The sequence below is a fragment of the Carassius carassius genome, chromosome 40 (assembly GCF_963082965.1).
Source record: "Carassius carassius chromosome 40, fCarCar2.1, whole genome shotgun sequence".
In the NCBI taxonomy this organism is placed as follows: Eukaryota; Metazoa; Chordata; class Actinopteri; order Cypriniformes; family Cyprinidae; genus Carassius; species Carassius carassius.
The window spans coordinates 20,331,105-20,357,844 of record NC_081794.1 but is presented as its reverse complement, the minus strand read 5'-3'; the positions used below and the strand labels follow the sequence as shown (position 1 = coordinate 20,357,844).

Here is a 26,740-nt window from a genome sequence, read left to right as displayed (position 1 = left end):
TGCAAAGCAAAACAAGGTAAATAATGTAAAAAAGTATTAAAATAATGATAAAATAATAATGAAGTTTGTTCTTTTATCTCATCGTTTGTGTTATTATTATTATTTTTTTATTCTACAAAAAGTTCAAGATATAAAGTCAGAGGAAGACGAGGCTGTTCAAATAGCCACATGGTTATTATTTTTCCATCACATTAAATTGAAAAGTAAATTAAGACCTTTTTATTTCAATGGCAGTAATATGTTTATTTTAGTCTGGTTAATGATGTTGGTTTTAATGCAGTTGACAGCATTTTATTCATGTTTTTTTTTTTTTTTACAAATTTGCCGTATTTGTGAAATAAAATAAAATAAAATAAACAGTCAAGTTGCTCTATATATCTATGAATATCCTATCTATATCATATAATAGTCTTATAAGGCTAATAATGCCAAGATGTTAATAAAAATTTAGCCACTGCTGTTATGGAAAATAAGAATAATTTAACATAAGCCAGTAACAAACATTATATACACAATATAACAGTTAAAAAGATAACATATGAAAACATTGTTGTATTATCAACAATGTACATGAACACAAATGTACATAATAATAATAATATACCAAAAAGTACATTATTTAATTTTTGTATGGGCCTAACACACATTCTTCTTATTCCTTCTCTTATTATTATTTGCAATCAAATACATTTAAATAATACAGTTGGATAAATAAATGGTGTTTATTTCTGACTAATATCACGTTTCATATCAATATTCTACTCTATTCTACTCTATTGTATTCTATTCTAGTGTTGGATTAATGAACAGGTAGTTTGCGCATTGGTTTTCAACAGCTCTAAATTGACTCTGTTTCTTTAAATACAGGAGACACTCCGGCTGGAGGAAATGGAAGAGGAGTTGGAAAGTAGTTTCGTTTTCTCAGTCTAGTAACATTGGACTTGAAAGAACAATGAACAAACCAGAGGCTGATCCGACAAAAATGTAAGTTTTGATAGAAAAGATATAGTAATGTTGTGAAAACATCTATATTTGCTGAACTGAATCATCGTTTGGCTACTATAACTGTAAGTAACAAACCTTGCGTTGCATTGCTAACATTATTTAATCTTATACTATTATTAAAGTGTGCTAATTAAGAAAAACATGTAATACCTTACGAAACATTAACCATGGTTTTATTATTGTAAATGTGTAATAACCACGTTTTTTGGCGTTCTGATTATCATTTGTATTCAGATTTACTACAAATAACATGGTTAAACTACGGTTAGTGTAGCAAAACCATGGGTAATGTATGGTTACCATGGTTTAACTATTGAAACCATTGGTTTTATTTGTAGTAAAACCATGTTTAATTTTATTAAGGGAAGGGAAGTTGACCTACAGTAGGAAAGTTTAAGGGGGACCTTTACACTTCCTCCAAAAACACCTCAGCTGTAAACACACTGGATGTTAAATACCTTAAACTATATTAGCATCAATAATTGCTAATGTAATTGTGTATTTAATGTTACCACTGACAAGTTGTCTTCAGGCAAGTGGGGTAAGCGTTCAATCTCTCTTTCTTCCTGCTGTAGGCTACACTTCATGCCATAAACTGTAACTTTTCTTCATCAGTTCTAACAGCTTTTCTACATGAATACAGATATTGTATTTCTCCCCAAGCCATAAGAAAACGAAGCAATTAAATAAACACCCAGTAGAGACAACATCATAAAGTGAAAGTAAAAGTTAGTTTATGGAGGTAATTTACGCAGATCTGTTTTAAAGGAACTATATGAAAGTGGAAAGGGCGACTCTTTAAAAAAAAATTGCCTCGGAAACACAGGTACACAGCTATTTTCACTACTGTAAAATCACAGTGCAGTCTAATAATATGGGTTTTCCTACAAACTGTTCTTTCATTTGAATTCCATATTTTGATTCCAATAAGAGACACTAAGTAACCACAGTATCAGTGTCAGTAAGGAGAGGATGGGGTAGCATGTCAAGATAATTATCATTTAGAAAACAGATTTTTTTTTCCTCTCTGTCAAGAATTTCCAGTATGGTTACTCAGCTTTGTTTTCTCCTTACGCAACAGTAACAGTGTTAATTCTTGCTCCAGAATGGATAAAGAAACCCTCACCACTGAGAGTGAAGAGACGATGGAAGACCAAGAGAACTATGGAGAAGGAGACACAGTAGATGCAAAGCCTGACCGCAAAGGGAGATTTTTGCTTTTTGGCAGGTGAGACTATTTCTTAAAACTTAATTCATCTATCCATCAGTCTGTCCATTCATTTATGCAATGATATCAACCACAACTATTGACCCAACCTGTTATTCAGGTGAGAACAAAAAAAAAAATTTTCTTGTTACAATCATTCAGTGAATTATTTAGTAGTTTTTTAGTTAATTATTTATAATTTACAGTAGTAGTTGTTGTAAGTACAGCTTCAGCAGATGTTAAAATCCATGTCATACACTAGGTGGCGCCACAGTCCTCTTTTTAAATGACAAGGCCAACAAGCTGCAACGCTTGCATCACATGTAGGATATTTGAATGTGCTTGAATGTTTTTTGAGATGTCCAGAATACTTTTTCACATCTCTTCAGTATGAATCCACCTGCATATTTATAATCATACTAGTTTCTCTGCAATTAAAAACCAATTAAGTTATGTTAAGATATTGTACATTTGGTGACATTTTATTTGGAACTTTTGAGTGTGTGTGCTCTGCAACAGTCCTAATATGTAAGTGTGATAGTGTGTTTGTCAGTAGAGGTGTGCTCTTGTCCTGCGTGACCCTGGTTGAGGGGTTTGAATAGGCCTTTGGAAAGCTCTGGGGGGTGGTGTGTGTGCTGACTCAGGTAGTGTGCGCCGCCCCAGACCAGCGGAGCCACCACTCTTTATAGAGTATAGAGCATGTCGGGATCCTAGCACACATCAACATCAAACCACAAGGGAATAATCCACCCAAAAGAGCCTAAAATCTGGGAAAGATTCAGCAGATCTAGAGGGAAGAGCAACACGTTTCAATGCAGAGTGGCGTAGCATTTAAAGAAGAGCCCAGGTAGGAGAGCGCTCTGATGGGATAGGAGGTAGTAAGGGGTAGTTGGGGGGGTTGCTGCCCCACATCACATGGGACACCTGTGATTCGCTCCACTGTTTATGTGTGTGAGAGAGAGTGTATAGGCAGGAACCCATTGTTGTGGTTGGGTAACGTGATGACTAGGCTCTTCTGGAATACTGGCATATTGTACATCCAGTGGCCACTGTGGCCTACTAATCTGGACAGATCGTTTGGAACTTTCACAATGGGGATATGAGACTTCTGTGAGAATTTTCCCTCAGGCATGTGGAATATTATGTTTGGAACACCGTGAAGTTTTCGAGCAAGTGATATTATGATCAATAAGGGGATTTTAATTGTCTTCATGACACCGAATATCCCGGTTAGCTGCCATTTCTGATTCTCTGACTGGCATGGGTTGTATTTTGTTTGAGGTTTGATTGTTCTTCTACTTACAGATGAGCTTATTTATTATTTTGTCTCTTAGAACACACTATGTTCTTATAAATCTATTAGGGGATGTACATGATGGATGAAGGTCTCTAATAGATTGGTTGACTGTCTGTCTCTGTCTCTCAGTAAAAATAAGGATGGCAGTTTGCAGGAAAAAGAGCAATCTTCTGAAAGCCATTACAGGATTGTTTCACCAACATTCCAGTATAAGATGAGCCACCAGCGAGTTGGCAAGTGCATCATCATCAACAACAAGAACTTTGATGAAAAAACAGGTGAGTCTTCATCTCCATGTCATGCTATGTTGACGAATTAATACTGATTTAGCACACCCAGAACAAACGGTTGTATTTATTGTTACTTGTAGTTTATTAGGGAAATAATATAAAAAATTGTATTAAACAATGTTTGGTTATATATTATAAACCCAAACTATTTTTATCAGCTTCTACCTAGTAGTTTTGGTCTAATTGATTATTGGAATTAAAGAATTATTATATTGGAATATAAAAGAATATCCATCATTCATTTTAATGAAAACATTGTTTTAATGACTAAGAATTTGTGATCTGTATGCAGGATAAATCAGATTTGCTCATCTATGATGTAATAGTAAAAAACAACAACAAAACGTATAAAAATGTGTCAAAATAAGATATTTAGAACAAAATAAAACCTGTATATATGTGACTTATATTCACCATAGTTTCTGGAAAAACAACACAGACACTAATGTGACTGCTGTCATAAGTTTTATGAAAAATACAACTTGAATGTGGAGTCATTTAGAGTTATTAGGTTGATGCTTTGTCAAACTAAAGCTGCTCACTTTGTGGTCTGTGTTTAAGGGATGAATGTACGCTGTGGCACAGATCGCGATGCTGAAGAGCTGTCCAAGTGCTTTAAAAACTTGGGCTTTGAAGTTTTCATCTACGATGACCAGACCTGCAGGAACATGGAGCGGCTACTTAAACGAGGTGAGTGGCCAAAATATGTATCTGTACCCCAGATCATCAAAGTGTTTTGAAATTAGGCTCACAAAACTCTGCTGGGAAGTTTTATGAAACATATTAAATGAAAACACGCCAGTGTCATATATCAGTAAATGCCAGAAAAACAAAAATTCTAAAACGGTGTCATGGAACTTTTGTGGAATGTGGTTGGGCTGCCTGAGTTCTGGAAGATTGCATCATAACATGTTGTTTTGAAAGTTGTTCTGTTCTAAAACAAGTGAACTACCTAGCTGTCCACTGACTATATAGGCGTCTGCTTTTTACTGCAATATAACCACTTTCAGTGTATTTAAGACTCGACTTGTATAAGGCATTACGTGTGTTGCTCAGCTAACTGCATCACAAGCATACATTATTAGCATGAAAATACACAAATATTGGCTAACATTATTATTTTAATGGCACCAATAAAATCTTTTTAGCTATCCTTTTCAATATTGAATTAAATCAAATGTCTATTACTTACGTCTCTCTGTTGCCCTCTACTGTTAATTGCCCAAATTACTTGCATGTTATTAAAAGTGTAAAGTCTTTGCAAACCCAGTTTATCCACAACTAAGATAACTAAAATTGATGAAGAAAGTTATTTTTTTCTTCTCTCACTTATTTTGTCTGTACGTGTTTCAGTTTCAGAAGAGGACCACAGCGACAGCTCCTGCTTCGCCTGCATCTTGCTGAGCCACGGCGAGGAGGGCATGATTTATGGCACGGACGGAGCAATGCCCATCAGGAGCATGACCTCGCTCTTCAAAGGAGACATGTGCAAGAGCCTCGTGGGCAAGCCCAAGCTTTTTTTCATCCAGGTAAGAGGAGCAGGGCCACAGGAGGATTGGGGGAGGAGAGAGGATGATGAGGAAGAAGTGATGGAGGAGAAAATGGAGCACCTACATACAACGGTGTCTATTGTTTTAATGCTATTTCGGTCGCACCATACACTGAGTTGCCATGCCTTATTTGAAGTGCATTTTAAGTGGATATTGACATGGTCGTGTGTCTTTACTGGCAGGCTTGTCGGGGTTCCGAGTTTGATGATGGTGTACAAACAGACTCAGGACCGCCCAATGACACGATAGAGACAGATGCCAATCCAAGACACAAGATTCCGGTAGAGGCAGACTTCCTGTTTGCTTATTCAACTGTGCCAGGTATTTTCTTACTCTTAATTACAGAATGTGGAATGCAGGAAATTTAATCTCAAAGAGTCCCACGGAAAACACACTGTCATCGTCTAGAGCTGCATGCAATAAACATACAGCATTCCTTATAGTCCAATTCATGACTCAAGTTCTTAACAAGTTTTTTTTAAGTGAGTAAAAAACATACAGTAGCTTGAACAGTCTAGTCTCATTCATGTAGATATGACTTTTATGATTAATTGAAAAAGAATCACAAACTCAATGTATATATTACTTATAAATTACGGTTCAAAAGTTTAGGGTCAGTAAGCTTTTAGTTTTTTGCTTATTCTATCTTAACTCTGAAAATCTTACGTCTTTATACCGTATCCCAAAGTTCAGTTTTTTTCCCCAACATGGGATAAAGCCTTCTACACGATTTTAGCAATCCTATAAGATCATAAAGAAAATCTTACTGAAAAAAATCTTCTTTATACTATATACTATAATAACAGTTTTATAAAAAATCCAATTTAACTTTTTCAGTTGGTGTCTACTTAACAGTTTTTGTATTGTTATATTGATTATTGTATCCGTCAATTAGCAATTTAACTGCATGGTTTGGGCCCTATTATTAATTTTTTCTATTAATATTTTTGTAATGTACAGTACCAAGTTCACAGTTTCACTAGGTGAAGGAAAATGTATATCACATGCAAGCAAAATGGACATTAAAACTGAAATACCCAGATGAATCAGATTTTAATCCATTTAAATCCAATCAAGAGGTTGTGAATCAGAAAACCTGTATAGATATGCAGCCCTGAGTTAAAATATTGTGACATCACGTGACACACGGTTGTACAGTAATGAACATTCTTACACATTTGTTCTCATAGGTTACTACTCCTGGAGGAATCCGGGCCGAGGCTCCTGGTTTGTCCAGGCCCTCTGTAACATTCTTAATGAGTTTGGCAAGCAACTTGAGATCATGCAGATCCTCACTCGGGTCAACTACATGGTGGCCACCAACTTCGAGTCCTGGTCAGAGGACCCCCGTTATAGCGAGAAGAAACAGATACCTTGTGTGGTGTCCATGTTGACTAAAGAGCTCTACTTCAACTGATCTGAGCAGACCATCTTCACATGCTCTGCTCCATCTGCCTTTTCACAGCACGCACAAGGACATTTAATTTTTTTATCTTTTAACAGTAAATATTAACCACATTTTTTGTCATTGATCTGCCATAAGGAAGGAAACCTCAGTCTAATACTTGAGCAAAATATTTTTACATAAATGTAAGCAGCATTTTTAAGCGGTGCACATTTCGGGATAGCAGGCAGGAAAGACACATGACATGTACACTGACTGACTTCACTCGACCATGCGGTCACAACATTTGTGTGCGAATGCAACTTTTTATGTTACGCTGGACATATGGACACCAAAATGGTCTTCTTTTGTGCTGCTTCCTGTTCAGATCCACAACTTTTTCAGTGAATGTTCTTCAACTTTCTCAGAGTATTCCGGGGAATAGTGATGTCACTTTATCCCCTGGCAGTGTCAAATATCCATGTTGCTTTGCCAACTTTGAAAGTTCTCTGCCACTTTTACTTTACTAGATAAAAAATATCTGTAAAAAAAATAATAATAATAATTGAAAAAAGACATCTAATACCATACAAAACCTTTGCTATTGTTCTGTTATATTTATAGTACTAGCAATTCAAGCATAAATTCTAAGCACATAAATGGCCATCTGTAGCAAGTTTTGTTTGGTTTGGTTATTCCAGAATGCTCTTCAGAGGAGGTCAAAGAAAGGGCATGAATGGAAATGGAGTGGCAAATAGTGAAGTAATGCTGACACGTGCACGGTTTTAAAAGCTTTTCATTCGTGCTGATCGCTGGTTAGTTAGCGTTCACTGGAAAACTGAAATCAGATCAGCATTCATCCTGTGTATTTTGAGCACATTTTAGTAGCTTCATAAAGTATTTACTGATGTTTTGTACTGAATCTGTCTATAATCCACAGAGGCAGCTATTGTTTTACTGGTAACCATTTTAACCATTTATCACCCAACTGACCTAATGTGCTGTTTCAAGCTTAATGGAGGCTTCTGATGCTTTCAGAGCTAGTTGTCTTTGGTTTCATCCAACAGTTTTTCATTTTCCTTATGTTCTTTCTTATTGTTCGTCCAGATCACACACTTGAATCTGCCAGCCTGTGAACCATCTGACCACCTCAAATTAAAGAAAAGCTTTTCTTTATGCATGGATTACTAATGAAGTGCTCCAACTATACTGTAGGAAGTGCTAGCTCCACTTTTGTTTTTAAATTTAAATGCTTTACTGTGATAATAGAAATGTTTTTTTGCACAGATGCCCTGAAAAAATGGTTAAGATTGTGAAAACATTACATCGTATAAAGTGGGGCTGATTTTTGTTCAAATGACTTTAATTCAAATGAATGCCTTTGTAAGCCTTTTTTTAGTGTATTAAAAGACTTTATTGAAATCTGCCTTTTTTCAAAGCATTTACAGACTACTGTCAGAAGTTTAGGTTTGTTAAGATTTTAAATTGTTTTTGAAAACTACAATTTACAAAACGTTGATTTATTTGTAATTAATCCCTATGTTGGTAAAGCTTTCAGTAGATATTAGTGTCCAATGTCCCTTTTAGAAATCATTATAGTATGCTGATTTGATGCTGAAGGAATATTTCTTACTATTATTATCAATGTTGAAAAAAGTTGTGCTGCTTAATATTTCATGAAAACCATGGCATATTTATTCAGGACTAGAAAAGAAAACAGAATTCTTTTTTTACACAAGAAAAATCTTGTGTAACATTATGAATATCTTTTCTGTCACTTTTAATCAATTTAATGCATCCTTACTGAATAAATGAATTAGACCCCAACCCTCGTTGGTTTCCATTACAAGAATGGGGTGGATTTCGAAGCATCGCATATAAGCAGTGGTTTCCTGTTGGTCTCCTGGTTGTCGTGACCAGGACAGACAGCCTGGTAGAGTGAGTCTGTGAAGGTTCCTGCACAAAAACTGTACAGGGGCGTCATGGTGTCAGCCCCCAAAAAGCAAACCAAACCTCCTTCTGAGCTGGAGAATATGCCAATGCGCTGAAAAGTTATCCCATTTACATGGGTAAGCTTTTGGGGAACGCCATTGTGCCAGGCCGTGTAGTCACCATTGAAATATTCAATGCACCAGGACGTCGGGCCCCGGCCCAACCAGCAGTCCTCCTCTCGACCCTTCCTAGAGATGTTGGGGTATGTGAGCCCTAGTTCCCAGTATGTCTTACCAGTAACCTGAACCTCCCAGTAGTTGCGAACATCTGTGAAGCCCTTCCTGCTAATCACATTCAGGGTGTTGTCAAATCGAGAGGTGTTTTCAGAAACGTCCTGCCAGGTATCAGTGTAAGTGACTGAGTCACCCTCAGGGGAAATAATAAGCTTTGGGTGAGCAGAGTCAGGATCCAGAACAACTTTTTGTGCATCTGAGAAATGGAAAATGCCAAAGGCATCGTATAATTAGAAACTATATTTAGAAACGAATCCCTTGTGAGAGATATGAGGAAAACATTGCTAGGAAACGTAGGGATTTTCAAACATGCTTAGGTTGTACATGCTTAAAGCTATATGGTAATAATTTTTGTAGAGCCTCACAGCTTTGGAAGAGTTTCTTGGTGACAGGAACCTGAGAGCGTATGAACAGCAGCAGATTGATGGTTAAGCCGAGCAGCTGTTCATTCTTAAATTCATCCATCTGAATGAACTCAGGATCTGTCTTCTTCAGAGTCTCTATTATCCTATAAACAAGGAAGAATACAGTATGTGAAAAAAAAAACTAATTCGCGAAAGCAGGAGGGACTGTTGTGCGGAAACTTGAGATTGCATGCTTGATTAAATGCATGACGCAGTTTACTAAACAATTTTTCCCATCTCACAAATGAAAACATGCATTGTCATAACACGTAAAACACATAAATAAAAATAATACAGGGTAAAATGTTCCAGAAATTTTGGAGTATTACATACTTTTAATTTTACATGCTTAAATTTCTGTCATGGACCAGAAACCAAAATCCCAAAACTGCAACACTACTTACCTTTCCTCCATCTCTGACATCTGTAAGAAAAAGAGATGGAGAAGTCATGGTTGAAAAAGTGAACACTTCCACACTGCAAATACAATTTTATTAAATTGTGCAGCTGCATACAAGGGATTTGTTTTAACTGAGCTATGCAAAAAAAAATAAAAATTATTACAAAATTATTTTCAAGGTTAATATAGTTAACATGCTTAATAGAATAAATATATTTAACTTTACATTCAAAAACTATATACAGTACCCTGCCATCCAAACGTTTGGAGTCTCTCTATGCTCACCAAAGTTGCATTTATTGGATCAAAAATACACGTTCCTTCAGAAAATATGCTGATTTGCTGCTCAATTAATATTTTTATTATCAATGTTGAAAATTGGGGAGCTGGAAACAACAAATGTGTCGATTTCTTTTTTTAGAATTTTTTGATGAATACAAAGTTCAAATGAACAGTATTTATTTCAAACTGAAATAGTCTGTAACGATGTAGAAGTGTTCACTGTCACTTTTGATCAATTTAATGCATGATTGCTGAATAAAAAATAATTAAGCAACTTTGGGGTCCAAAGCATTCTATTACTACCTCTACTATACAGTATTACCATCTGAAAACTACTATAGGACACTGTTCTGGTCTAAAAATGCACCTTCTCTTGAACCTGACGTTGATCTTTCTCCATCTGTGCAGACAGTTCACCAAGCTGCTGATCGATTTCTTGCGTGAGGTGATAGCACTTCTCAATACTGTCCTCAACAGTTCTCTCCATGGCCTCTGTCTCAATATCCAGCTGGCTCAGTGTAATTCTTAGATCCTCGTCCAAAACCCTCTTCATGTCATCATATTTTTTCTTAAACTTCTCTTTTTGAGCTGCAGCCTTGCTCTGTGGAATAATAAATCATACTTAATCAGATACATTATATGGCAGGTCATCTGCCATATTTTAACCAATGCATTTATTATACTTTCAGATATTAATGCAAATTTCACCAACTTACAGTGAAGTCAGATTGTTTTGATGAAAGCTTCTTCATTCGGAAAACCAGAATGTCTCTTTGTCTTTTCAGGTGCTCCTGATATTTTGTTGCAGTGTCCTTGAATGCGATATTTCAAAGGTCAAAATCAAATCAAAAACCTTTATCTGTCACAAACGTCAATTATAACAAACAGAAATCCATTGAATCATTACCTGAGTTTTCTGAGCCGTCATCATTGACTCTATAGTTCCAGTTCTTCACTTAATATGATTTCTTCTCTTGTTCTTCCAGTCTTATTCTCCACTAGCAAATGACTAGCCTAAGCCCAAACTTTGAGCTTTATACTGTACAGTTAAGATGCCAAGGATGGAGGAGGGGTGACAGTCCATCTGTTGTTCCTGTGCCCTGGGAAGTATTCGAGTTGTACAACTAGGGTCCGTAAATCTGGCTGAAGGACTGAAGGAGCTGTACTGGGCTTGCTGTAGTCTGAGTACACTGTGCACAAAAAGAGAGAGGAAGCAGCACTTGTAGCCAAAGAAAGCCTCTATTTATATCACACTCTCACATGAAAGACTTTTAAAAGCTTTGTGGTCACAACACCTAGTATTTGTATGTTTAAATCAAGGTGACCAGTTTAACAGTTAAGGATAAACTTGACAGGGTTTACATCTACAGACCTGTCTGCATGTGCCACAACTGGGACGAATTCCAAATAGTTCAGAAACACTTATGGAGCAGGTAGCACCAATTATAGGCTTTAGCCATGACCCTGTTATCCCTTGTAATGACTAATACAAATTCTATGAATGGCGTGCGAGTGGGAATGCTTGGATTGAGGCCTGTGCCAAACCACCTGCCGCCTGTCTTTCTACAGCCCTACCATCCCCACACATCATGGGCAGCTTCCTGTCACAGTGCCACTGAGCAAGAATTATTCAGCCTCAAGCCATTTGATGAGAAGGCGTGTGTAGGAACTGACACAAGCTGGTGATGTCTCATTTATTGATACAGTGCATTTTAAACAGGACTGGAAATTACGGCGGAGGTAACCGCCTAGTTTCTTTGAAACCGACTCGGGGAATGTAGCAGGTTTGCTTTTCATTCTTGCATAAATAATCCAAATGAAACTGACACTTCTGTTCATTGATGTGTTAAACTGATTATAGACTGACATCTTGATAATAACATGCATGTCATGCTGTCATTAAGCTGAGACCTTACAATGACTTTACAATAAACAGGTTTTCAAAGGCAAACAAGCATCTTCATCTTCATCATATTGTATTGCTTTTTTCCATGTGCTATACAGGTGCATCTCAATAAATCAGAATGTTGTGGAAAAGTTCATTTCAGTAATCCAACTCAAATTGTGAAATGTGTGTATTAAATAAATTCAGTGCACACACACTGAAGTCTTTGGTTCTTTTAATTGTGATGATTTGGGCTCATATTTAACAAAAACCCACCAATTCACTATCTCAACAAATTAGAATATGGTGACATGCCAATCAGCAAATCAACTCAAAACACCTGCAAAGATTTCCTGGGCCTTCAAAATGGTATCTAGGTTTGATTCACTGGGCTACACAATCATGGGGAAGACTGCTGATCTGACAGTTGTCCAGAAGACAATCACTGACACCCTTCACAAGGATGGTAAGCCACAAACATTCATTGCCAAAGTGGCTATTCACAGAGTGCTGTATCCAAGCAAGTTAACAGAAAGTTGAGTGGAAGGAAAAAGTGTGCAGAAAAAGATGCGCAACCAACAGAGAAAACCGCAGCCTTATGAGGATTGTCAAGCAAAATCGATTCAAGAATTTGAGTGAACGTCACAAGGAATGGACTGAGGCTGGGGTCAAGGCATTAAGAGCCACAACACAACTGGCTATTCCTCATGTTAAGCCACTCCTGAACCACAGACAACGTCAGAGGCGTCTTACCTGGGCTAAGGAGAAGAAGAACTGGACTGTTGCCCAGTGGTCCAAAGTCCTTTTTTCAGATGAGAGCAAGTTTTGTATTTCATTTGGAAACCAAGGTCCTAGAGTCTGGAGGAAGGGTGGAGAAGCTCATAGCCCAAGTTGCTTGAAGTCCAGTGTTTTCACAGTCTGTGATTTTTTGGGGTGCAATGTCATCTGCTGGTGTTGGTCCATTGTGTTTTTTGAAAACCAAAGTCACTGCACCCTTTTACCCTTTTACCTTTTACCAAAAGTTGGTTAAATGACCATGGTGTTGGTGTGCTTGACTGGCCAGCAAACTCACCAGACCTGAACCCCATAGAGAATCTATAGAAGAGGAAAATGAGAAACAAGAGACCAAACAATGAAGATAAGCTGAAGGCCACTGTCAAAGAAACCTGGGCTTCCATACCACCTCACCAGTGCCACAAACTGATCACCTCCATGCCATGCCAAATTGAGGCAGTAATTAAAGTAAAAGGAGCCCCTACCAAGTATTGAGTACATGTACAGTAAATTAACATACTTTCCAGAAGGCCAGCAATTCAATAAAAATGTTTTATTATTCTTTTATTATTCTAATTTCTTGAGATAGTGAATTGGTGGATTTTTGTCAAATGTGAGCCAAAATCATCGCAATTAAAAGAACTAAAGACTTAAACTACTTCAGTCTGTGTGCATTGAATTTATTCAATACACAAGTTTCACAATTTGACTTGATTTACTGAAATAAATGAACTTTTCCACGACATTCTAATTTATTGAGATGCACCTGTATGTCTCGCATTTTCAAGGGCAAAACAGTCCTTAGCAGCTTTATTCCCAATATGCAGATTTCTGCATGTGAATGTAAATTGTGATTTTTCTTTTATTATGCGGTAAATCAAATCAAAGTATATAGTTTGTCATTTTTAATTTTTTAATTTTCTCCAATCCAGTGTAATAGAATAGAATAGAATACATCTTTATTGTCCACCGGGGTGGAAATTTTTCTTTGGCTCACCGCAACGTACAGGACAGATAAACATACAAACAATGTCTCAAGCATAATAAAGAAATATTCCTGGATGACTCAAAAAATCTCCTGGCTGTTTCTTAAAGATAAATTCTGTATTATCAGTAAAACTCAGGTGGTTATCAAGAACCGTACCTAGATATTTAAAAGTTTCCACAGTTTCAACTACTTGACCATTTAGTAAAACTGGCTCTGTTATTATGTCTTGTTTTTTGCAAAAAAGTAGCTCGTTTGTCTTTGCCACATTAATTTCTAGCTCGCTATCTTTGCACCATGCTTCAAGGGCCTTTACCTGTGCAAGATAAGAGGCTTCATCCAAGGGGTTCGTTTTTTGTAAGAGTCCTACTAAGGCTATATCATCTGCGTATTTTTTTCAATTTTAAAAGTGCTATTGTTTATATTAAAATCATTTGTAAATAAGGAAAAAAGCATAGGTGAAGGAACGCTGCCTTGTGGGCAACCTGTACTAATGGTATGACAAAAGGCCGTTTACACTTACCCTCTGAGGACGACAGGAGAGAAAATCTCTGATCCAGAAAATCAAGCTGTTATCTATATTAATATTAGCTAGTCTTTGCAGGAGAATGTGTAACTCCATAGAATTAAATGCTGCACTAAAATCTATAAATAAAACTCTAGCATGCCCTTTAGGGAGTGCAAGCTGTTTTGAAATAAAGTCTAAAAGGACCAGCACAGCATCATCTGTCCCTCTGTTACTTCTATAAGCGAACTGCAGCGGATCTATCATGCTGGTTACTTGGGAGGTCAAGAGATCTACCAGGACTCTCTCCATTGTTTTACATAATATGGAGGTGATGGCTATGGGTCGAAAATCTTCAGGCTTACTTGCACCAGGCTTGTTAGGTATCGGCCTTATGAAAGATAATTTCCAAGATGTGGGTACCCCTGCAACTAGAAGAAAGTTAAAAAGCCTTGAGAAAACACCTTTTAATTATGAGGCACAGTCTTTAAGTAAGCTGGCTTTTAGCCCATCTGGGCCAGTGGCCTTATTCGGCTTTAATTTAGTGAGGCTTTTAGCAACAGCATTCTGTGATAAATATAGGTGAACCTATGGGAAGATTTTAACAGATGTCATTACACTCATCCTTATCATCCACAGTATCAAACCTGCAGAAGAACGTGTTCATTTCTTCCACAAGACTTTGACTGCAAACTACAGAACTGTTGCTTTTATTGCAACTTTTTCCCATTAAAATTAATTTAATGTTAATAGTGTTAAATGACTTTTATATGGAGTCATTTGGAAAGTGTGTAAAATCTTCAATAAGACTTCGTTTCAGTTTAATATTTGTTAACATCTTTATTACCCCAAACAGTGAAACCATATCACCCTAATATTTCAGTGCAGAAATAAGCCATTTTCTGTGAATGTGCAAGACTTCCGGTTCATTTATTAATAGCGAAAAGAATAACAACATGCTGTAAATGGTAATACTATAGCACTACAAACCAGTGTGTTCATAATTTAGATAATATATTTTAATAATATGGTAAGACACTCCATTTTCTTGTATCAGGCAGTAAAACAAGCTGTTTTGTACAGCTAAAAATAGCTGGAAACAGACAATACAGGAACCCAGAGCCAAATAATTGTCTGTGCCCACTCTTATAGGAAAAATAAGGTAGACAACTCTATGAAAACATTGCTTCTTTTTGAGAATCCCGACTAGCATCACGCATCAACTTTGGCTCAACCAATGATGTGAGTTCAGGGTGGGGCTTTCTGTTTTTAAAATCAGTGGAAGATGGGTTGAGTTCAGTTCAGTGGTGGCAGAAATGACTTCACCTTCAATATCAGTTTGTAAGTATGTGGCAAAATGCAATCTGTGACAATAGTGTACAGTATGTTATATCACAGAGATAATATAGTCTCACATTATTTAAACAGTAAGTGCAAAAAGTGGGTTTAAACTTGACAAGAACTTCTTGACAAGTTTTTCTTGTTCGAGAACACGTCTCAAATCACCTCCTTCCTTGTGACATCACTTTTAAGGGTTTTCACCTAAAGTATAAACTTCCTCATCCATTTTAACCACATTTTGTGTTCTTACAGACAGGGAACATCTATAACAGGTACAGAAACTATATTTTTCAGTCAAATAATAATATTACAATCACAATTTTTTTATTAAAACAGCATGCTTCTTTGGTATAATTTTGATTTCTGCATCAGAAAGGTAAAATGAATGAAATTGTGCAGCCTGATTGACATTATATATGACAGCATCCTTGATAGCAAACTACATCTGAAGTCATCATTTAGTATATTTTATATACATACCATTTAAGTAAATATTTCAAGCAAAGCTACATTTGACATTTGGCTACATTCAGTAGCTTTGCACCCAGTATAATTGTACTATACCATTTAAAAAGCCTTTTGGCACTTGAAATCATTATGCTGAACATGCTGAATAAACCACAGCTTACTCTGTTCTCAGGCTCACACTAACAGCATCCCATTACTCACCTCAACTGAAAAAAATGGCAGGTGTGTTCTTTTAAAGCGCTTTGATCTGTGTTAATAAAACTAATGTGTTGCTTTGTTTTAAACAGATTCTTTATCTCTGCAGATAATAACTATGCATTTTACATACATGGAGCCGAGGAACAAGTGTGTTCTGGATACCTTTACAAATCTCCCCCGGAAAATCTATTCAAGTCTCAGGTATTTTAAAGGTGTTTTACCTTTAGTAAAACAGGACAGGTTACTATACAGGATACTTTTTTTGTTTTTGTTGCAGAAATCTTGGAAAAGGAGGTTTTTTGTTCTTCTAAAGTACACAGATAACATATGCCAACTTAAGTACTACAAAAATGAAGAGAAGAACAAAACACTGGGAGACATTGACTTGTCTAGGTATGTCCAACTTTTGCACTATTTATAACCAATTGGACTTCTGTCAAATGTCTAGGAAAGTCCCACAGTACCTTAGCAGCAATATATCTCTTCAACATTATAGTTTCTCTCGAAAAACGTTCCATTGTAATAAGTATTGTACAGTACGACTACAGAAGAATGAATCTTTTTTTTTTTTGTCAACCCTTTAGAGTCACATACATGTTCTTGAACCCCGAGATGCATACAATGTGGAAACGGATTCATAACAACTTCAGATGTCCTTCTTCGTGTGTAATGTTTATTAGAGTACCAGAAAGAGACTACTTCCTTATAGGAGAAAACAGGTTTGTCCTGAATGTGTTTGCTTTGTTAAGAGCAGTGATTTATTGTTTGTTTTTTGGTATAAATTGAGTGGGAATATTTTATAAATATGCAAAAAAAAAAAAAATTAGTAATGAATTACAGAAATGTAATTTAAAGTTTAAAATCAAGTCAAGATATGATTTAAGAATGTTTAAATATTCTCTGAAAGATGCAATATAACATATCTGTGCAGTTGGGAGATGGACAAATGGTCTACTGCTTTATTTGACATCTTAAACAATCGTGCACACAGACTGTTGGATCCCAAGGTAATGTTTAGACATTTCTGACTAGTAACTGTGTCTCATGCATTTTGTACTCATGTGTGCATACAAAATATTTCTTTAAGCTGAATCATCTGTCACACAGACATTTGGGTTAAAGAGACACATCAGTGAACCTCTGCAATCAGAAAATGACAATAAGCAGGTATGCTGGCACATGGAACGGGCTGCAAAAAATTGGTCTGGTTTATATTGCCAATTGGTATTACAGGTTTTATGATCTTTAATGATTCCTGTCTTTAGAATTCTATTTGTTGCCCAATGCAAAGTTCCCCAACTATTGTTGAGAATCTTTTTTTTTGTTTTTAACCTGAGGAGATTTGACTGTGATGTACAACGATAATTAGCTCTTATAATTGCTACATTTAACTTTTTTGTTAAATGACTAAACAGACTAAAACAAACTAAAACAATCTGACTGTTGTCTGGAGAGAGAGAGAGAAAAAAAAACAGGTTTGCTAAATTTAGAAACATTGCCTGTTGTTCTTATACTGGTTAATCCTTTGTTGTCTGTTTTTTTTTTTTTTTACTTCATTTGCATTTGTGCAATAATGTAACAAGACAAGAAAATAATATCATCATCAATATTGTGCCAATAACAGAAACCTGAGTGGGGTCAAACAAAATATGTTACACATGAGCTGCCATCATCTGTGACCCATGAACCCATCTACAGTTCTCCGATAAAACTGAAGAGTAGGTAGATACAACCAACCAACACAAGAGGAAGTACAAACTTATACACCCAAACATACTTATCTAATATTTTTACTCTTTTTTTTGTTTTTTACTCATGGCAGACTGAAATAACAACAGAAATAAATCATGAGAATTACGACACAGATGACCTTTCAGAATGAATAACAACTCAAGCTTCATCCTCAACTCCAGCTACTACTGTCACAACAGACCAACAGAATAAGGCAGCTCAAAACAAAAACAAAAAACAATCAGAATAATACAGACAATTTTGTGGCATATGTAAATATGTACAATGTATTATATATATTTAAAAATGACAACATTTTGGAACAAATGTATATTATTATAAACTGCTTTGATGTGAAAAGTAAAGAAAAGAAAATGTACATGTATGACCTGTTTTAATGTGCACATTAAAACTATACTGTATGTTCTTTCAATGTCATTATTTTGTCTTTTAATAACAGATTTCTGGTATTGGTTTTATTGACTTAAGTGTGTGTTCTCTAACACAGAGTTTCAGAACTAACGGACATCTTATATATCTTAAAATGACTGTTTTTAGTTTTTGTTTATTACACAAACAAATTAAGTGCATTACTTTTCTTTGTGTATTTTATATATGTGCCATTTTGATTAAAATCTTTGCTTCCAATATTTATTCCAATTTGTCTATTTTGTTGCATTCTATGCAAAGTACTGATAAGATAAATAAGTCCCAGGTCTGCAGTTTGCATTTATTTTTAGGCCAGGAACAAGTGCAACAATGAAAAATGTTCTCACATTTACAAACCCATTATGTATAGTGACACTAATCAATAGTTTTAGCAGAGAGTGAGTTTATCACACCATTCAAAACACCTCAGTGACACAATAAAAATCTAGATTTCGTTTTATGTTTTACTTAAAAATACCATCTCTTTATTACACAAATACCTATAATGCATATTAGATCATTAGTTGATGTTCTTTCAAATAATGTCAAGCCATTTTATTTGTTAACTGCTGTTTTAGCACATTTACTTAACTGCTGGAGATAATAAAAACCATACAAAAATAATGAAAACACCTTATCACTCCCAACACCAACTCAACCTGCCAAGAGCATGTTACATTAAAAAAAAAAAAAAAAACAAGGGTGGAGGAAAGACAACCACAGTATCTTTAGAGTATTTACTGAAATCCATCAGCCAAGATTTCCCCCTAAAATTCCCGGAAACATACAGAGAAAGTATTTTTTTTTTTTCTTCTTTGGCACAGTCACCTCTTGCATTCCTAAGTGAACCAAGTTTTTATAACTGCATATATAACCAAATAAATGACAATGAGTATAAGACAATGCATGTATATTATATGTTTACATATTTCAGTCGCAACTGTGTGTGCTTCAGAAGTTATATTTCTTTTTGTAGTACAATGTTTTTCACAATACCACGTTGCCATGAACACAATTGTCTGGTAATTTCCACAAACAAATGACAGAGCCAAAGGGGAGGGATTCCTACACCTGAGCTCACATATAACCAGAAGCTCCTCCTGTTACCAGCACAATGCTCTGGAAGAGACAAAAGACCTCTAGCTTCCTCCTAAACTGCCATCATAACATACACATCTTGAGAACTGAGTAACTTATCAGAGGATACCAATTTTATGTTGACACAAGGTAAAGCAATAATATTACAGAATATTGCTACTGATATGATGATTCTGCTTTGTGATGCTTTCAGCATGGAAATAAATCAAACTGATAATCTGAGAATAGGAATTTGCATTTAAAAATTCATAAAGACATCATGCAATGTTATTATATTACTTATTATATATTTAAAATATGGTGGAGGGTTAATTTTCATTACATTTTACTAGATCTTATTCAGACATTGCTTTTTATATATAAATCACTGTTGTTTACATCTGTTTATCAAATATATCAGTGGCTTAAAGTAAAACAATTTATTTCACATCTATTTTAGAATCAAAAAGCAACGACATCAGGATGTCCAACAACAAAAAGAAATCAAGTAAGTCTGGAAAACTCTTGAGAAAATAGGATAATCAAGGAATACAACTTCAAAACTCAAATCAATGTGTTTAATGTTGTTTTAATCATGTTTCTGCAGCAGCAACTGCAAAATTTTACAATAAACCAACGTTGGAGGAGGAATTGCACTCTGGTTACCTGTTCAAGTCCCCCGCTCAACAAACCCGGACTAAAAACATTGTACGTATCATTTTGCATTTAAACCTGATCAAAATATCTGCAGTCTGTCAAAGACAGTTCCTCAGTTTGTGAAATGTAACAGTTTTATATCTGTCACAGAAATCATGGAAGCGTCGTTTGTTTGTGCTCTCCAAGACGGAGGAAGACTCCTACAAGCTGTCATATTATGCAAATGAAAGAAAAGAGATAGAACTTTCAAAGTAAGGAAAAGTCTAAAAGTCATAAATACATTTATTTTGTATATAAATGCCTATAAAAGTATACACTATAATGAGAATATTCTTCTGTTTTAAAGGATCAGCCTGTTGTTTGTTGGCCCCGAGGCACATCAGAAGTGGGAATGGATCCAGAAAAACTTCAAATGTTCTCCATCCTCTGTGCTGTTCTTGAGGGTAGAAGACGACACACCAAAACATTCAAGAGACTACTTCCTCATTGGAAAAAACAGGTTTGCCACCTTTATTTTATATCATTTTTTTGTATTTCCATTACAATATAGCTCCATTAAAGTCAGTAAAATTCAGGCACAAAAAAAAGCCTTTATGAAAAAAGTCCATGTCTATTAGTTCTGAAGCCATGAATATGTTAGTAGTGTAGCATATACTGTAGTAGTAAATATACACATTTAAATTGAGGTCTATTGGCATGACTAAGCATTTAGCATATTTCCAAAGCATATATAAAGTTAAAATATCAAAATAGATAATACAGAAAATAAGTGTGAAACAAACAATGAGATACATGTGATCAAATTAACTTTTGGTGTTTATCTCATCACATTTATTTAGAGATTCATTTAAAATATTCACTGAGCTGTAAATGAAATACAATTAAATACAAAATTAAATTAAATTTAAATATTGATTTCATTTTTAACCAGTTTGACATTTTTTGAGTCTTTAAATTCTGCTTTTAAAGTTAGTTATATAATATGGAAATGTAATTCTAGAAATCTTCTAGTTTAAACTTTTAATTTTCATTTTACCTAACCCTAAACAAGTGATGCAGTTTTTCAGTAGTGTTAAATGTTTTCTTGTGTTTTCAGTGCTGATGTGGATGGTTGGCTCAACGCCTTAGTCAAGGTAATGAAGACCCAGAAATCAAGAAATACCCTTCAGGTAAACATTAAAATATCTCTCTCTTCACATGTATGCAAACTACCTCTCAAAGGTGGACACACTTACTGATTTTAATATTACCATTTCCTGAACAATGAATAACAAAAGAAAACATTGCAATTATGCAGTTGACAATTATTATTATATATACCACTTATTACAAGCATTGCCATTTAAGCATGCTCACATGCTTATTCTTTTCCCACAGGAGAATAGATTTAGATCAGCATCTGAACCTAGTTCAGAAGCAAAGGCTGAGGGTGAGCCTGATGACAGACGTTCAGCACATGAATCAATGCTAACTTACCCGTTAATGTACAGCCATTATGACTATCCTCGCAAGCTCAGCGAACCTCCACTACCAGTAGCGCTCAAGGTTTTACACATTTATACACAGTTTCTTCAATATACAGTGTGGACATAAATACTCTTAAACTTCCTACTGAAAATATTAATTAAAATAAAACTCAAACCTCTATCTGGCAGATTCCAGTTACTGAGGATGAAGATGATGAGGAGGAGATGCAGGATGAATCTGCAGAAGAGAGTAATACAGAATACATGACCATGGAATCATTGTAAGTGTTTAAGAGCACTTGAACTTGAATGTAAAATACATTAAAAAAATTAAAATTAAAACTAATTTTTTTTTGTTATTTTCTTATTAGGCAAAGTGCTTTGAAAGTTGAAAAACAGGATATGGACACTACATGCAGGCAGGAAAAGTAATTTCGAATTCTTGATTCACTGTTATGTACCTTATGCACTATTGTGTCAGTAGAGTGAGATATGATAAACTCACCGTTTGTTGCCTTTTGAAAGACTGTAATTTGTTCACTAAGTTCATTGCCCTCAGATGCTACACATAGATTTGATTCTATGTTTATTTAAAGACTAAAAAACAACTCCTATCTTAGAGATGCTGAACAGTGTGTTCTGTTGTTTTGAAATTTCCATTCTTGCTGAACAGGTCTGGTCACAGATGAATGTTAAGATTAAAGCTAACTTTTGGAATGGTTTTAACATCTTGGGAGATGCAAATCATCTCTGAAAAGAACAATTCACCTCTATTGTTCCTCAGCAAGATTTTGCAAGAGAAATCCGGTCATTTCAACAGAATTTTCAGAAGACTGTTTTTTTATGAAAAAAGTGGAATCTGAAATTTATCAATGCATTTTTCTATTCTGCAGTGAAGCACACACACATGTTGAGAAGGAGATCTGCGTTAGTCAAAATGATCTGAAAAACAGTCTGATCCTGACTCAGGAAGAAGGCAAACCATGGTATAACTCTCATTGATAATTAATTACAGTTACTGTTTGAATATCCTGTACCCTATCCTGACAAAAACATTAACATGAGTGCAAATTAACAACTTAGATTATATTATGTTTCTCACTGTTGTGCATTTATCCTTTTCCTCTCCAGTGTCTCTGACTGTCGGAAGATTCAGGCCTCGTGTCTCTTCCATAAGGGGGACCAAATCCTGGCCTTCAATGACCTGCTTATAGACACAGTAGAAGAGATACAAACATACGCAAGAAGACTAAGCAAGGACGAGGTAAGATGATGATTCTCAGTCAAAGAATGTTTCGTTTTTTTCTCACTACATTGAGAGAGCTATAAATAATGCTACTGGAATTACCTGCAGGTAAAACTCACTATTCGGCGGCTCATAGGATCCCAGCCTCTGCACTCTGAACCCTGTCTATCATAATGAGGACAAGAAACTAATCTCTTGTGAATTCATCAAGATATTAGAAATATGTCTGTGGGACATTAAATCTAATTCATTCAAGTCTAATCATACAGGTGGGAAACAAGGTGTAAATGAAGAACAGAAGAGCAGTCAGGATATCTGAAGTAACTTGTCCTCTTTTGACTGTACATTAATCAAGTAAATGTGTAAAACAATGTGAATGTTAAATTTATTGACCTTAAAATGTCACTGAATAAAAATAAATAAGTAAGATTTAGACAGTATATGTACATGAAACTATGAGTGGTAGTGGGTTTATTAGTTCACATCTGTTAATGTGAAACATGAGTCAAGTATTACTTTCTAAGAAGTATGAAGGTTAATTCACATTGAAAAATGCACAGTGCTAAACTGTTCATGTATTTTAACCTCTTTAAAGATGCACTTTTTAATAGTCTTAAATGTCTTAATAGTATGAGGTACTTTATATACCGTGTATATACAAGGTTTCTGTCATTGTGTATTTTGTTTTGCAAAGCATTTATCCAATGAAGTATTGTTTCTAGTCTTTATGCATTGATTAAATTGTTTCAGTCACTCTTTAGATTGATGATTGCTGGATAACTTTTAGCCTACATAATGTATATACATGTATTACACTGTAGAAAAGCATGCATAATGTATATACATGTATTACACTGTAGAAAAGCATGCATTTGCACACTGTTCCAATGTGAAGTATAATAAAACTTTTGAAACATTTTTTGCAATTAGTTTATGAATATTTTATAAATGTGCATACATTTTAAAGGTGCCATGTGCAATAATTGAGGTAAAATTATCCAAAAAAATTACCTACACGCATCAAAAGAATGAGAAGAAATAAGGGCGATGATGTCATAAAAAAAATGTCAAGTTATAGTGCTGCAGAGATATCAACCTTAATAAGCATTAGCATTACTAGCCCCGGCCCGACAGGTGTCGTAATACCAGTTTCGGCCATGGGAGGCGGTATGCGGGCAACATAACATATAAAAAAAAATAGTGAAGTGACATTCAGCCAAGTATGGTGACCCATACTCAGAATTTGTGCTCTGCATTTAACCCATCCGAAATGCACACACACAGAGCAGTGAACACACACACACACACACTGTGAGCACACACCCGGAGCAGTGGGCAGCCATTTATGCTGCGGCGCCCGGGGAGCAGTTGGGGGTTCGATGCCTTGCTCAAGGTCACCTAAGTCATGGTATTGAAGGTGGAGAGAGAACTGTACATGCACTCCCCCCACCCACAATTCCTGCCGGCCCGGGACTCGAACTCACAACCTTTCGATTGGGAGTCCGACTCTCTAACCATTAGGCCACGACTTCCTCCCGAAAACCACCAGCCAACCTGCAATACACGAATAACTCGCACGGCTTGTGGGCATTCTTGAACCTGATGTCAATCGTGTGGAAAGTACAGCCCACTACATTTCAGTTCAGGGAAGAGAGCGGAAGGATGACTGATGCCCTTGGCAAGAGACCACCACCCGCTACAGGGAAACAACCGCGCTCGGAATCACAAATCAAATCCGATAAGAAAAGGAGCCGAACCAGAGTAAACATCGGCACTGCTTTCAATCGCTGGAGACAACTGATGGACCTGAAAGAAATGAGGTTCAACACCGAACTTGCAACATTTCTTTTGGATTGGTAAGTTAGATGCTGTTAGTATTTCGCTAGAAGTTTGTTTTATATGTTTGTGTATTTTTTTTCGGGAAGTTATAACATAGAAATGTATCGAAGGCTGTTCGATAAACGTGCTAATGTTAGCGATGGCTAACCGTAGCTGCGTTTGATAATTAGCTAGCTATAACTTACCCATTTTTTAATATCATAACTAACCTGCTCTGTCTAGTCTGCTGGTCTCCGTGTCCTCTTTGCTTCGTGGTTTTTCTGTACGTGAGAAAATTGATGTGTGGCGTAAAAGCGTGTGAAAAGAGTCAATTGCGTGTGTCTCACGGTGAATGCTTGAGAGTTGGCAGCTCTGGTTACGTTGGTTGGCGCTAGCTTGGTCAACATCAGCTGTCTGATGTTGACCAATGATGTTGACAGAATGCTGTCTGTCAAATTAATTTAATTCAAATAATGTGTATATACTAGGGCTGCAACTAACGATTATTTTGATAATCGATTAATCTGTCGATTATTTTTACGATTAATCGGTTTATGTACTTATATTTTAGTTTTTTCCATTTTTTCCCCAAGTAAATTATTAATAAATGGTCTTTATCCTTCAGCATAGATTTTAGAGATTTTAACCATTTGCACTGTCATACCCTAATCAAAAATATACCTGGAGTTGTTTTATTGTGTTAGTAATCCTTTGTCAAACTCTTCTGCAATCAGAACACTGACCCATACTCTAGCAAATTTCACAAGGAGATTTAAAATAATGTTTTCACCATGGCAGTCCTTAGAGCTCCTAAAGTAGTTTAACATCCCGAACGAAGCTTATTAAGGAATCTTTCAGAACATATTTTCACGAAGAATAAGGATAAAACAGAATAAAATTGCAGTGCATTGTATTTTATTATTTACTGGGAAACAGCTTTATAGCTTTTGCTGTGAAATTGTAAACAATCCTTCGAATAAAGTGCCAGTGGCATGAAACCTGAATGGAACTCACAATTTAAAGTAAAATCCATCAGAAGGTTGTCCAGAAGAAAAAATTGGACAGTCACACACAAAAAACCTGCTGTGTGAAAAAGAGCAGTGAATACTTAGAAAAAAAGAGCATTTCAAAGTCATAATTAGGCTGCACGACTGAATTATGAACTGGTAAACGACAAACTGATCACAGAACATGTTTGTAAAGCTTTAAATGTTAACTGTTAAAAAACAATGTTATCAGCTTTTACGACTAAACATTTGCAAACAACATTGTACTGGAGAATCTGCACAAATAAAAGTCTTAGGGGCCGTTCACATATCGTGCCTAAAAACGCGTGGAAAACGCTAGGTGCACCGCTTTCTCCTCCTTTCCAAAGCGTTCGGACAGAAGCGCCCCTGAGGCGTCTGCCTTTGCTAAGCAACCATGACGTGCTCTCTCCTTGAAGACGCGGAAATTTCAGCAAAGGATAAATGGATTTGCAGCTCAAAAAAATCGCTTGCAGTAGCTCTGCTACTAGATTTATTTCAAAATGGAAATCCATATACAACTATGATCAGCTGTTCCTTTCATCTTGACTGAGCTTTTAACGTTGTTACGGGAAAGGATGAAGCTGATTGGTTAGTTCTTGTCACATGACCCGCGATGCGCTTGCAGCATTCTGAAAAGTTGAGATGTTTTTAACTCGATGCGGTGCGGTGTTGGAAATAACCAACTTGAGCGCGCAAAAGACGCGATATGTGAACGTCCCCTTAAACAGTTCAGTAGTGCAGAGTTTACAGGTTAATCTTCTTTTTTGAAGGCTCAAAGTAAAGTACTCCCACATCACGCTAAATGCTGCAGAGACGCTGTTCGGGAAGCACGTGACATAAAACGAGGCCAACTATTGGCTATTCGCTACTTCTCCTGCTGTACTGGCTGAGTAAAACCTCCGGTGGCTCATTACTGCCACACTTTGGTCACCGCAGATTTGAAATATGTACGAAATGAGCCGCTTACGGCAAATAAAAGTTATTTAGCAACGAATCGATGACTAAATTAGTTGACAACTATTTTAATAATCGATTTTTATCGATTAAATCGATTTGTTGTTTCAGCTCTAGTATATACAACTCAAAAT

The 26,740-nt window shown here is 35.9% G+C and overlaps 3 protein-coding genes and 1 long non-coding RNA gene across 7 annotated transcripts; 3 read left to right on the top strand and 1 right to left on the bottom strand.

Annotated features, from left to right (window-relative positions):
* The first annotated feature begins 699 nt into the window (after window positions 1-699).
* On the top strand, window positions 700-6,906 carry casp7 (caspase 7, apoptosis-related cysteine peptidase). Of its 3 annotated transcripts, XM_059532486.1 has the most exons (8): window positions 700-718; window positions 868-984; window positions 2,111-2,233; window positions 3,639-3,787; window positions 4,361-4,489; window positions 5,153-5,328; window positions 5,532-5,670; window positions 6,540-6,906. In XM_059532486.1, the coding sequence occupies exons 2-8, from the start codon at window positions 953-955 to the stop codon at window positions 6,764-6,766; spliced, it is 975 nt and encodes a 324-aa protein (XP_059388469.1). In that variant the 5' UTR covers window positions 700-718; window positions 868-952; the 3' UTR covers window positions 6,767-6,906. The 3 variants fall into 3 exon arrangements, with proteins under 3 accessions (XP_059388469.1, XP_059388468.1, XP_059388470.1); XM_059532485.1 differs by lacking the exon at window positions 700-718 and having other exon boundaries at window positions 805-984; XM_059532487.1 differs by lacking the exons at window positions 700-718; window positions 868-984; window positions 2,111-2,233 and adding an exon at window positions 2,706-3,059.
* Window positions 6,907-8,012: 1,106 nt separating this feature from the next.
* On the bottom strand, window positions 8,013-22,767 carry si:ch211-28p3.4 (E3 ubiquitin-protein ligase TRIM21). Of its 2 annotated transcripts, XM_059532483.1 has the most exons (8): window positions 22,663-22,767; window positions 21,737-21,798; window positions 10,952-11,234; window positions 10,761-10,856; window positions 10,412-10,645; window positions 9,767-9,786; window positions 9,324-9,466; window positions 8,013-9,154 (listed from the first exon to the last, which is right to left on the bottom strand). In XM_059532483.1, exons 3-8 carry the CDS (start codon window positions 10,973-10,975, stop codon window positions 8,577-8,579), a joined length of 1,095 nt encoding a protein of 364 aa, XP_059388466.1. In that variant the 5' UTR covers window positions 10,976-11,234; window positions 21,737-21,798; window positions 22,663-22,767; the 3' UTR covers window positions 8,013-8,576. The 2 variants fall into 2 exon arrangements, with proteins under 2 accessions (XP_059388466.1, XP_059388467.1); XM_059532484.1 differs by lacking the exons at window positions 21,737-21,798; window positions 22,663-22,767 and having other exon boundaries at window positions 10,952-12,027.
* LOC132121884 (pleckstrin homology domain-containing family S member 1-like) lies at window positions 16,161-23,350 on the top strand. Its single transcript, XM_059531620.1, has 11 exons — window positions 16,161-16,224; window positions 16,307-16,401; window positions 16,478-16,593; window positions 20,441-20,593; window positions 21,191-21,263; window positions 21,472-21,639; window positions 21,750-21,841; window positions 21,932-21,988; window positions 22,454-22,546; window positions 22,692-22,824; window positions 22,915-23,350. The coding sequence occupies exons 1-11, from the start codon at window positions 16,218-16,220 to the stop codon at window positions 22,978-22,980; spliced, it is 1,053 nt and encodes a 350-aa protein (XP_059387603.1). The 5' UTR covers window positions 16,161-16,217; the 3' UTR covers window positions 22,981-23,350.
* On the top strand, window positions 19,480-20,134 carry LOC132122341 (uncharacterized). Its single transcript, XR_009426360.1, has 3 exons — window positions 19,480-19,587; window positions 19,898-19,945; window positions 20,045-20,134. It is a non-coding gene; the product is annotated as an uncharacterized LOC132122341 (long non-coding RNA).
* Window positions 23,351-26,740: the final 3,390 nt, after the last annotated feature.

Excerpts from the sequence above, each read along its gene's own strand:
- LOC132121884 (XM_059531620.1), top strand. Across the intron at positions 21,842-21,931 it reads TACATGACCATGGAATCATT|GCAAAGTGCTTTGAAAGTTG; the intron begins GTAAGTGTTTAA and ends TTTTCTTATTAG. Across the intron at positions 22,825-22,914 it reads GAAGACTAAGCAAGGACGAG|GTAAAACTCACTATTCGGCG; the intron begins GTAAGATGATGA and ends AATTACCTGCAG.
- casp7 (XM_059532486.1), top strand. The coding sequence starts at position 953 with ATGAACAAACCAGAGGCTGATCCGACAAAAAT. Across the intron at positions 985-2,110 it reads GAGGCTGATCCGACAAAAAT|AATGGATAAAGAAACCCTCA; the intron begins GTAAGTTTTGAT and ends TTCTTGCTCCAG. Across the intron at positions 5,329-5,531 it reads CCAAGCTTTTTTTCATCCAG|GCTTGTCGGGGTTCCGAGTT; the intron begins GTAAGAGGAGCA and ends CTTTACTGGCAG.
- si:ch211-28p3.4 (XM_059532483.1), bottom strand. The coding sequence starts at position 10,975 with ATGATGACGGCTCAGAAAACTCAG. Across the intron at positions 10,646-10,760 it reads CAAAACAATCTGACTTCACT|AGCAAGGCTGCAGCTCAAAA; the intron begins GTAAGTTGGTGA and ends ATTATTCCACAG. Across the intron at positions 9,155-9,323 it reads CAAGAAACTCTTCCAAAGCT|ATGCACAAAAAGTTGTTCTG; the intron begins GTGAGGCTCTAC and ends TCCATTTCTCAG.